General features: G+C 47.1%; 2 protein-coding genes across 2 annotated transcripts in view; both read left to right on the top strand.

Annotated features, from left to right (window-relative positions):
* ADAP2 (ArfGAP with dual PH domains 2) overlaps nucleotides 1-2,995 on the top strand; it is a 7,685-nt gene extending 4,690 nt beyond the window's left edge. The window contains exons 8-10 of the mRNA XM_068151045.1: nucleotides 143-205; nucleotides 1,399-1,476; nucleotides 2,035-2,995. Of these exons, the coding sequence (XP_068007146.1) occupies nucleotides 143-205; nucleotides 1,399-1,476; nucleotides 2,035-2,253 (360 nt within the window). The 3' untranslated portion in view covers nucleotides 2,254-2,995. The remainder of the gene's footprint in view (nucleotides 1-142; nucleotides 206-1,398; nucleotides 1,477-2,034) is intronic.
* On the top strand, nucleotides 2,818-10,878 carry RNF135 (ring finger protein 135). Its single transcript, XM_068151043.1, has 7 exons — nucleotides 2,818-2,905; nucleotides 3,687-4,775; nucleotides 5,581-5,667; nucleotides 6,183-6,374; nucleotides 7,525-7,684; nucleotides 9,073-9,174; nucleotides 9,810-10,878. Exons 2-7 carry the CDS (start codon nucleotides 4,110-4,112, stop codon nucleotides 10,343-10,345), a joined length of 1,743 nt encoding a protein of 580 aa, XP_068007144.1. The 5' UTR covers nucleotides 2,818-2,905; nucleotides 3,687-4,109; the 3' UTR covers nucleotides 10,346-10,878.
* Nucleotides 10,879-11,294: the final 416 nt, after the last annotated feature.

The raw sequence follows: 11,294 nt of genomic DNA on the forward strand, positions 1-11,294 counted from the left end.
TCAGACTTCCCTTTCTGAGCAGACAAAAAAGCCCAGACCCTAAAAGCCAAATCTGATGGTGATTCACTTTGGCAGAAACAGAACAGAAAAGCAAGTTTGATAGAGACACATTTCATTTGTGTGTTTGTTCTTGTTCTCCTAGCTCATACCCAGGATCACAAGGAAGTATGTCAAAGAAGGATATATGGAGAAAACAGGACCAAAAGTAAGTGCATACAAACTTATCCAAAAGGATATACAAACACGATTATTCCAGGTGGAGAATATTTAATACTTCCATGGTGTTTACTGGTAAGCAATTAGATGGTTGACTCTATGCTTTTTGGGTAGATACAAGAAGTTATATCCAGGCTTGTCATGGTTTTGGGACCATGTTTTATTTTGTGTGGCAAATAAGACTTGGAAGAAATATCTTCCTTGAAGAATATGTAAGGTGGATTAGCTGGCAGTGGACATGCAAAGTACTGTTACACAACACCAAGTGGGTTGCTGTATCTGCTAACTACAGATCCAGAACTGCAGCTCTAGCTAGAATAGAACATCACATGCTGGCACCTCTACTTCCCTGTTTCTCTTAAATTCAGTAGCACATAAGTCATATCTGCTTAAAAGCAGCAAAATAAGATTGAGCAAATTCTCCACAGTGAAGCCTATGGTTTGATTTCAGTTTTTATGGGAATGTATTTGGGCTAGTGCTCCTTGGAACAGAAGAGGGAGATTTCAGGCACAGCTGAAGGAGGAAAAGATCTGAAGCCTTGTTTGAACATTGCCATTTCTTGCCTTGCTTTCCTCTGGGTGAGCCATGAGCGAAAGTCCCACTAAAAGTTCAGCGGTGAAATGCCGATACTGAACTTGCTGGGGTTTGGCTCAGCCCAATGCTGCATGAAAGATGGTAGGTTTCTTTTCCTGAGGCCTAAACTGTGCTCACCCTGAAGTGAGCCCTGGAAGAAGACCCTTCAATTCTTCACAGAGCAATTAATAGGTCAGGGGGTGGTTGGATGAGTACAGCTGATGGATTTAGCACTCTTAAAACAGTACCAGGGACACCCCTGAGGCCAAAGTGTTGCCACCGATTGAACACTCTCCTCATTATCACCACTAGCCCAGGGATCATTCTGTGCAGTGCTTTCATTTTATGTTTGCTGCAACTTTCTTAATCCTGATCATTTGATCACTGCTAGAACCAAGCTTCCCTGCCTTTCCCAAAGGATTGTCATTGAATGGACCCAGGGAGAAGGAAGCTGAGGGCTGCACATAGCAGGGACTCACCTGTAACAGGGATGAATGATACTGAACTCAAGCTCTGAGTCATTTAAGTAGTCCCAAGGATGTGCCTTGAACAGGCCAGACTCCCCTTTGGGGCTTGGTCTTTAAAGAACTTCTACCATCTCCTTGCAGCAGAAGGAGGCCTTTAAGGTGCGCTGGTTCTGTCTGGATGCTCAAGAAAGGAAACTGATGTACTTTAAAAATCCCCTGGTAAGAGGAATGTTCTTTACTATTCCATAAGCCCCTTTGTGAAAGTGGGTGGGGAGGAGGGGTCTGTTATCATCCAGCTCTTCCAGTGGCTGCATAGGACTGAAGCAGGCTCAGTCTCCAAAGCTCATCTCCCTTGTCAGTGGGGCCCTTTGAAGCTGAGCTCTTTGGGAGCTCCAGCCCTTACAGTGGCCGTGAGGAAGATCTAAGTCTTTTTCAACTAACGTTTGTGCTCACTCTGCCAGCCCTGTTGCCATCGTGCCTGTAACCTCAGGATGAGCAATACACACAGGCTTGACAGCCCCAATATCCTGCTCTACCCATGAGAATATCCTTCCTTGCTCCTTCTGAACACCCATCAGACAGTTCTGTAAGGGTGGGTCCCTACCCCCTTCTAATGAGAATGCTCCAAGTATAAAAATATATCTCTGGTGTGTTTCCTGCTGTGTCTCCAGTCGATGTCCCCTTCACCCATCTCCTGTTCCATGTGAAAGGACAGAACCATGTCTACTGGAGCTGTGCTGTCCACTGGATCATGGCTTCCTTCTGCTTTCCTTCTAGGATGCATTTGCACAGGGCCAGGTGTTTATTGGAAAGAGGGATGAGGGATATGAAGTCCAAGCTGGCTTGCCCCAGGCAGTGCGTGTGAAGAAGAGGAAACCTGCCCTCACTGTGGTGACCCCAGGGAGAGAATTTGTGTTCATCTGTGAGAATGACAGAGAGCAGAGGGAGTGGATTGATGCCTTCAGTGGAGTCATGGCCCAGCCTTTGACTGGTTAAGACTAGCCCTTGAGTTCTGGTGAAGTGCACTTCTGGGGCTCTGCTCAGCATTGCTCCTGGCCACTTTCTGCTAACAAGGAATGGTGCTCGAGGCCCTGCAGTGACTCTGCTACAAAGGGCTTCTTCCTTCAACAGCCACAGGCACAGGAAGGGTGGCAATAGAGAAATGAGTATGAGGGAGCGCAGATATTCAGAGTCATCTGTGCCCCTGCAGAACCTTGCCTGAAGGGCCTTCTCTCTTCCTACCCTTCTCTGCTTCTGCTTCTGAGAAGCAGAGAAGTCTGAAAGGGCTGAATCATCCAGTGGTGTCTTACGGAAAAAAAAGAGTGGAGAAAGTCTGACCCCAGAAGGGCTGGCATGCTCCTCCTTTTCTTGCCCTGGACTCATGACAGAAGGACTCCTGTACATCCTGAAGGACACACCTGACCACCCGGCCCATGGCATTTATCCTGGCAGTGAATGGGGTCATCTGTCCCATGAATACACAGAGACAGTGAATGAGAGACAAAGATGGATTCTCCTGTCAGGAAAATGCAGGGTGTGCTATTGGACAGAGCTAGGCTACCAGTTCATGCTAGAGTCACTGGATGTCCTTCTCAGGGAGGAGCAGAGCTGGACAGCTACATTCCAGCTGGTTGCAGATTCTGTCCAGGTATGGACTTGGTTTTTTTCAGCAGAGTGGGTTTAATGTCTTTTTCAGTGTTACATTTCTGTAAGAAATAAAAGTCAAGTTTGAATTGTGGAGGATGCTGTAATGGAATTGCTCTCATGACAAACACTCCTAGCTCCTTGCTTTTAACAGTCTCTGCTGTTTGACTTTTTTATGAGTGACAAATCCAACGTGTGAGGACCAATTTTTCCCAAAGCAATGTCGCAGTGCCCCAGCAAACACATTTTGAGTATGGGATGGACATTGTTGAAATGTCTCAGATCCTAAAGAATAGATGAAACTTAGTGAGTGTAAATAGTCTGAGCAGTGAAAGGTAGAAAGTAGTTTTAAAAGTGTTGTCTTCAGTGACCTGCTTGAAGGTACTCAATGAATAAGGACCAGTGCTGGAAGTGGAGGGCAAGGGCCTCTTGATCAGGTATTGGTTACATCCATTCTGTGCAGGAGCTGATGAAGATCTGCAGTAGCTGCTACAGGACATTCTTTTCTTGCCTCAGAGCCAAGAAAATAGATCTGATTCTACCAAGCAGCCACTCATTCTGAGATTTAATTCTTCTTTTCAGATAGTCTTAGTCTGCAAATCAAGAGGAAGTCCTGCAGACTAAGTTTCTGGTAGGGCTTCCACCTTTTGCTGACTATTGGCAGGCAGTCTGATACCCGGAATAGTTCGCTTCTGCAGAAATGAGGAAGTGCCAATTACTTGAAGGGATTAGTGAGATTAACTCCTTTTTTTTTTTTTTTTTGCTCTCCCCCCCAAATGGTGTAGATGAATTGTTTGTGTTGGATCATCAGCCAGCTCATCACCACCTAGCTCTGAGCAAGCTGCAGTTTTTCTTGCATCCCTGTGTTCCTGATTCATTCTAGCTCACCTGCTGCTTCAGCAAATCTTTTTAACAGCCTCATCCTGCAGCCCTTGAAATCAAAAGCAAAACACCTTGTGACTTGTACGAGGAACAGTGTCAGTCCTGTCTGGTTTGGCATTCGTTAACTGTTACTTTGAGATGAGACGAGCGACTCAAGATGACCGCGGAAGGGTCCAGTCCCTCCAGGAGCTTAAACTCGGCACGGATGGGGTTCTGCGAGCTGCTGCCTTGCTTTCCCGGATGGGGCAGTGGACCTGTCGTGTCAGCAACTCTTGTATCAGGTCTTACAAAACCGGGAAATTCCCTCAGAGAATAAAATCCTGCAGATGACAGCAACATTTTGGCGAGTCAAGAGAAGTCAAGGCCAGGTCACGGAGAGCTCTGGATACGGTCTGTTTCTACAGCCAACTCCAACCCTCGGACCAAGTCGCCAGCCGGAGAAGAGCGGGGCCGGTGCTGGGCAGTTTGTGGCTGCTGTGGGAGCTGCGGGCTCAGGCTTGGCGGTGGGGCAGAGTCCCGGGCACTGCTCCATTCCGGTGCAGCGGAGCAGAGTCCCCAGTTCCCGCAGCGCCCCTCCGGGCGCGCCCCGGCTGCCGGCGGGAGGAGGCGCCCCGAGGAAAACGAAACTCGTCTCCGCCCCGTGCCGGGACATGGCCGCCGCTGAGGGCCTGGAGGGGCTTCTGGGCGACGTGGATCTGAGCTGCTCTTGCTGCCTGCAGCATTTCACCGACCCCGTGCGCCTCTCGGGCTGCGGCCACAGCTTCTGCCGGGCCTGCATCACCCAGTACGGCAAGAGCAAGCAGCGCGTCAGCTGCCCGCTCTGCCGGGAGGGCTTCGACCTGAAGGACCTGCAGCCCAACCGGGAGCTGGCCATTTTGGTCAACTTAATCCCGCGGTGGGTCAAGGAGCAAGAGTTGGAAACACAGGATGAACCGAAACCTTCCGGAGCCTGCAACGACTGGAGCTCGGCGGAGCGGCGACCTGGACAGAAGGTACGGCCAGAGGCAGCCCGGGGCACCTCCCCGTGAACCCCCCTCAGGCTCCGGGGCTCCTCCCATTGAACCATCTCGGTACAGCCCGGGGCTCCTCCTCGCAGTACCTTCCAGGTGCAGTCTGGTGCTCCGACTGGCAGTAACCCCCGAAGGGGAGTAATGAGCATGGCTAGGGCTGAGAAAATTTTATCTTTCCTTTCTTTCTTCCTCCCCGGATGCTTCACATTTCCCATGCAAAGCACAACAGTGCCGTGTGTCGTGAGCAGATTTGGCTATGGCAGCGTTTGGGGTTCGTTGGCGGTGTCTGATACACTGAGGACTGAGCAGCTAAGTTAGAAAAGCTAATCATGGACTGTTCTTTGTCCTGGGTTTATTTACCTCCTGAAAGGACACATAACGTTATCGTACAGTGCTACAGCTCCACCCAGCTGACTGGCACAAAATAGAACTGCTTCATTGTCTAGATCTCTGCTTAAAATAACTCCCAACCTTGGTGGAGATGAGAAATATCTATTGACCTTCATCATTTTAGCACATATGTGTCTAAAAAGTCTTCTTCAGTTTCTGCAGCTGAGCAAAATGCTGAAACTCACAATTATACTTGAGCATGCAGTTGATGGCTGTTGCATGTTGACTTCATTGTGACTATTCCCACTCAGAATTGTGTTTTCTAGACAACTCCTCAACCAGTCCAGTGCTTAACTCATGTTGATGAAGTAGAAATTTTTATTATCTTGCTGCTTTAACTTGGTGATGCTCTTTTGGAAGGTTATATAGATAAATGGTCCTATGTGTTACTTTAAAGGAGGAAAAGATATGCGACATCTCCAAGCAACTTGAAATTACTACAGAGACCATCCAGCTCTTGAGGAAAGATCTCAGTAAAGCAAAGGTACACACTATACATTTATCACCTGCAGTTAGCTTCTGTTTCCACCGTCACCTGGAGATGTGACTGGCTCAGTGTAGCCTTCCAGCCCAGAACAGGAAGCTAACTTTTTTTCTGTTGCTGTCAGAGCTCTGTTTTTAATGATGAGAATGAGCTATAGCACCAGCTGAATGAACTCCTGTCTTGATGGCACAAAGGCCACTGAAGTTGTGCATTGCTGTGTTTTTCTGCCTGCCCCAGGCATAGCCTGAATGCTTCTGATACTCTTACATGCAAAGTGAGGGAATATTGATATTTTTAAAGTTGTCCAGCAAAGACTGCTGGTCATAACGTAGTCAAGATCTTGACATACCCCAAACCTCATTGCAGGTACTGCAGGATAATATCAGATACATTTGATTCCTTTGAATGTGGGCAGCTGTTTCAGGTCTGCAGGGGTCACTCAGAGCACCTTAGATGGGACAGTGGATTCTTGTATTCCACAACACACAATGAACTTCACATCTTCTGCCTTTCAGGAACATGCATCTCAGATCAAAAGCCAGGTTACTAAAGATTTCTGTTGCATGAAAGAATATGTTGAAAGACAGGAGAGAAACACACTGATGTTCATTGAACAAGAGCAAAAAGCAGCTGAAGAGAACACTGAAGAGACTATTCACCAGCTCTGTGTTGACATGAACAATCTCCTAGACATCAAAGCGGACATGGTAAGAGATGAAGTGGTAGGATAGCAGTAGAAACTCTCAGACTGAATGTCTTGGGTAGCTGAACATGCATAGAGGACTTTTATTTTCTCACTGCACTGTTCTCACTGGTACCAGTCCACAGACAATGCTGTTACCAGGGAAAGTGTGGAGTGAGAAATTCAGAGGGGGGGGAATTTTTAGAAAAGGCATCAGGGCTGCAGCTTGGAACCAGGCTTGTTCCAAGGATGTCAGTGAGCTGGAGTGGAGACTGCATTGCTTAAATCCAGTCCTGAGTCAAGTCTAAGGATAAGATGAGATTCTTTGTTATCTTTTTCAGATATGTATATTCTCATATGTATGCAAGTTACAGAACTCACAGACTTACTAGGTATTTTCTAACAACTTTTGTGGAGAAAATATGTTAGTGGCTCTCCAAAGAGGCAGCTAAAGCTCTTCAAATTCCACAGAGCCTATCTGCATGTTGAAAACAATCATTCCAATGATGCCAGTTAGCCAGCAGGAATTTGGAGTGAGGCTTACAGGGCGTGAGGGTGCCAAGAGGCAGAAGTGGACTTCCAGGGCCAAGGCCCAGGGGCCTACATTGGGATTTACCTTGTGTAGCTGTGTGTTTATATCTGTCAGAGTCCTGTTAAAGGCACTGGAGAGAAATGAGGACTTCCAGAGCCTGAGTCTCTAGCCTGCTTGAGAGACTCACCTGCAGAGGAGATGAATTAAGCCTTCGAAAGGCTTCTCTCCACAGACTGTAGAAGCAGACAAGGAGATAAAGCTTAGATGTAGATTTCTGTGGTTTTTAAATTTAAGCAAATAAGGCTTGTCTTTCCAGGGGATTTTATGCTTGATCTCATTCTTACACATTTAAAAACTTTCGGTTTAAACCCAGAAAGCTATGTGGATTTCAGGAAATTGTAATATATGTAAGAAAAACTAATTCTATTCTTAGTTTTCTTGGGAAAACTAAGAATAAACTATAAGATTTCAGGTTAGTTCTCTCAGATAACTTCCTGTAAAAGAAGCTCTCAATACACAGAGTCAGATTTTAGAGAGATGACTGCTGGTTTTCCACTCTGGCTTTCCAGTATCATCTGATATGCCAGCTGAAATAACTGCTATTGTTTACATCTTTCCCTTGATCCTTTTATGTCATTATTAGAGTAACTTACCTGACAGACACAGGTACAAAGGCTCACCTTCAACAGTGAATAAAATTACACTTGATGAGAAGCTTCATGTGGTCAAAAGTGCTGTAGAAGATCTTAAGAGAAAGCTCGAGATCTTACTTTTGGAGAAATACACTTGGCAGTCCCTACCAGGTGAGTTTTCCTTGTTCTGAAATCTCTTTTTCAGAGGAGCTGGATCTAGCAGGGTCCTGCATGTAACTGCCCTCAGTTCAGCTACTGGTATTGGGGTTTGGATGGCTGCAATTTGACTAAAGAGATTTGTATGAAAGAACCATTCTTAGAATCATAGAATCAAGGTTGGAAAAGACCTCAAAGATCATCAAGTCCAACCTGTCACCCAAGACCTCATGCCTACTAGACTATGGCACCAAGTGCCATGTCCAATCCCCTCTTGAACACCTCCAGGGACGGCGACTCCACCACCTCCCTGAGCAGAACAGTCCAACAGCTAACAACTCTCTCTGTGAAGAACTTTCTCCTCACCTCCAGCCTAAACTTCCCCTGATGCAGCTTGAGACTGTGTCCTCTCATTCTGGTGCTGGTTGCCTGGGAGAAGAGACCAACTCCCTCCTGGCTACAACCACCCTTCAGGTAGTTGTAGAGAGCAATAAGGTCTCCCCTGAGCCTCCTCTTCTCCAGGCTAAACAATCCCAGCTCCCTCAGCCTCTCCTCGTAGGGCTTGTGCTCGAGGCCTCTCACCAGCCTTGTTGCCCTTTTCTGAACACATTCAAGAATCTCAATGTCCTTCTTAAATTGAGGGGCCCAGAGTTGGACACAGCACTCAAGGTGTGGCCTAACCAGTGCTGAGTGCAGGGGCACAATGACTTCCCTGCTCCTGCTAGCCACACTATTCTTCGTGCAGGCCAGGATGCCATTCGTGCAACAGGCGGGGCTGTAACTGGGGAAAACAAAAGCTTCAGAGAAATCAGGTGTGATTATTACAAAACCCCTTGCAGTCTGGGAGACAATGTGAATAATTTATACTTCTTTCATGGGAGCCCAAAAGAAAGGAACTGACTGACATGCAGGTCAGTAATGGAGAATGAAATACAATTCATTTAAGTATTATTGGTTTTCCTAAATATAGAGTAATAGAACCTCAAAGCCTTTGCTAAGGGCAGACATAAAAATCCCTCTCACCAAAAGCTGCATCTAAGCAACAGAATCAAAGAATGGTTTGTGTTGGAAGGGACCTCCAAAGGTCATCCAGTCCAACTCCCTTACAGTGAGCAGGGACATCGTCCACTAGATCAGGTTGCCTAGAGCCTTGTTGAGCCTGACTCTGAATATCTCCAGGGATGAGGCAACCTATTCCAGTGTTCCACCACCCTCATGATAAAGAATTTGTTCAAAAAAGCTTTAGATCAGGTATAGACTTTGCTATGGAGTCCTCCTCCTCACAGCAACTCTGTTTTGTGCTTTAACCTCCAGCTAAGTTTATTTAATGTATGTTTTCCTTTAGAAGCATAAATAATTCTTACTTACCTTTTGAAGGCTTAAATACTTAATTTCTTGTTTAGTGCCACCTCCAGTCTCAAATCAGGAGACAAGTGTCTGCTCATCATCTCCAGAGCCTGCAGCTCAATATCCAGAACCAGTAATTTCAAGCCAATTCTCTCAGTGTAAGTAGCCAGCCAGCTTGATTCTTCAGTAACAGTTTCCAAGGGACTGTGAAACTGTGGATTTGATGAAGGGAACTGTACCTACAATCATCAGCAGGAGATCTGGCTGCTTACTGATCCCACTGTGATGGGTCTTAGGAGGGACCTCTGGGGAATATCTAGCCCAGCCCCTCTGTTAAAGCAGTGTCACCCACAGCAGGTTGCCCGGGACCACAATGTCCAGGTGGGTTTAGAATCTCTCTAGGGGAGACTCCACAACCTGTGTTGGCAGCCTGCTCCAGTGAAGACTTCTTTCACAGGAAAGAAGTTTTTCCTCATGTTCAAATGGATTCTTCTGTGTTCTAGTTTGTGCCCATTGTCCCTTGTCCTATCACTGGGCATCACTGAAAAGAGTCTGGTCCCATCCTCGTGCCCCAGATCTCTCAGCCTTTCCTCCTCACAGAGATGCCCCAGGCCCCTCAGCATCATTGTAGCCTCTGCTGGACTCTCTCCAGCAGTTCCCTGTTGCTCTTGAACTGGGGGACCCAGAACTGGACAAAATACTCAGCTGTGGCCTCACTAGGAAAGTGTAAGTACTGGTGTGCTCTGCCTTTGTGGTGCCTGCAGGTGAGAACAGTTTCCTCTCTCTCTTCTAGGGGCAGATGATGTGACTTTTGATCTCACAAGGATACATGAGCGCTTAGCAATCACAGCCCAGAACAGGAAAGTGATGGTCTCCAGCAACCCAACTGATTATAAACCATCGCCCAACAGATTCTGCATCAGCCAAGTGATGTGTTCACAGAGCTTCTCTGCTGGGTGCCACTACTGGGAAGTAATTACCAAGAACAGTGATGGATGGGCTGTTGGCGTTGCTCATGAAATGATTGGTAAAAGAGATAAATTAGGAAGAACAGAGCATTCCTGGTGTGTAGAGTGGCTAGGTGCCAAAAAGCAGCTGTCAGCATGGCATAGGGACCAAGAAACTTTATTACACAAGGATAAACCCATGAAGGTTGGAGTTCTGCTGGAGCTACAGAAGAAGGCTGTGTCATTTTACTCCATCACTGATAAAGAAGTGCTTTTGCATGCTTTTGAAGTTGATACCTCAAATCCTCTTTACCCTGCTTTCTGGCTGTATAATCTAGAAAGAAATGGCTCTTTAACTCTAAGTAGCACAAACAGGAGATAATGTTCAGGAAAGGGACAATTTTGCTCATGATTGCTTCAGTGTTTAATTCAGGAATTTACCAAGGAGTGTAGAGCTCCTCAGATGCTCTTGGAAATCAGCAACTGCTACTTTGTCTGCTCCTCTTTCCTTGCCACTGTGCTCTGATCTAGCCATACTTCATTAAAGCAATTCCAGCGTATGCTAATGGTGGTAACCATCCCCGTGGGAGCAAGGTGGATTTCTTAAGCAGCTTTACATAGTGCCAGGGTATCCCTTGGAAGGAATGCATGCACCAAGGGAACTCTGAGGTTGGGAATAAGCCTTTCCCTTGAATTTCACTTTCTTACAGCGATGGTAGAATTAATAGAGGAAGTGAATAGGCAAGGAACATTAGGGAGTTGGGGAGATTAGACCTGTGGAACCACACTCTTACCTGAGACAGAAACAGGAACAGTCAACACAGAGACTTGAGAATCAAAGGGACTCAGTATCCTCCCCCAACCAGGATGTAGGTAGGATTCTGATAATAAGCAGTGGATGGAAGCAAGGCCCCACTGGGGAAGGCAAGAGAGGGAGCATACTGCTGAAGCCTTCCTACTTGAACTATAGGAGGCTTCGTGCTCATAGGCTCTTGTCCTGCTGTGGCATGTCGACTACCCTGACATCTGCTGGAAAAACAGCATTTTAAGCTGCAAGAAATCGAGGAAACTCCTGCAGTGCCTCCGTAACTTCCTGAGCCAGCTAATAGCCAGCCATGCCCGCGGGGATGACCTGATAGTCACAAATGCAAGTGATGTAGAGGCTGCTTGCAGCCTTAGCCCGAAGACAGGCAAGGCCGCCGAGCCCTCAGGCTAGCACCTCAAATCACCGGCGGGCGGCGCGGAGTTCGGAATGCTCCGCGCAGCCGTACGCCGGCGCGTGGGCTACTGCTGTCTGTTCTGTCCCTCGCGAGCCGCCGTAGCTGGCCCCG

Source organism: Melanerpes formicivorus, unplaced genomic scaffold, assembly GCF_026170545.1.
Source record: "Melanerpes formicivorus ecotype bairdi unplaced genomic scaffold, bMelFor1.0.p_v2 SCAF_21, whole genome shotgun sequence".
In the NCBI taxonomy this organism is placed as follows: Eukaryota; Metazoa; Chordata; class Aves; order Piciformes; family Picidae; genus Melanerpes; species Melanerpes formicivorus.

Coding starts and splice junctions, on each gene's coding strand:
- RNF135 (XM_068151043.1), top strand. CDS start 4,110: ATGACAGCAACATTTTGGCGAGTCAAGAGAAGTCAAGGCCAGGTCACG. Junction 5,668..6,182: donor AAGATCTCAGTAAAGCAAAG/GTACACACTATA, acceptor TCTGCCTTTCAG/GAACATGCATCTCAGATCAA. Junction 6,375..7,524: donor TAGACATCAAAGCGGACATG/GTAAGAGATGAA, acceptor TGTCATTATTAG/AGTAACTTACCTGACAGACA.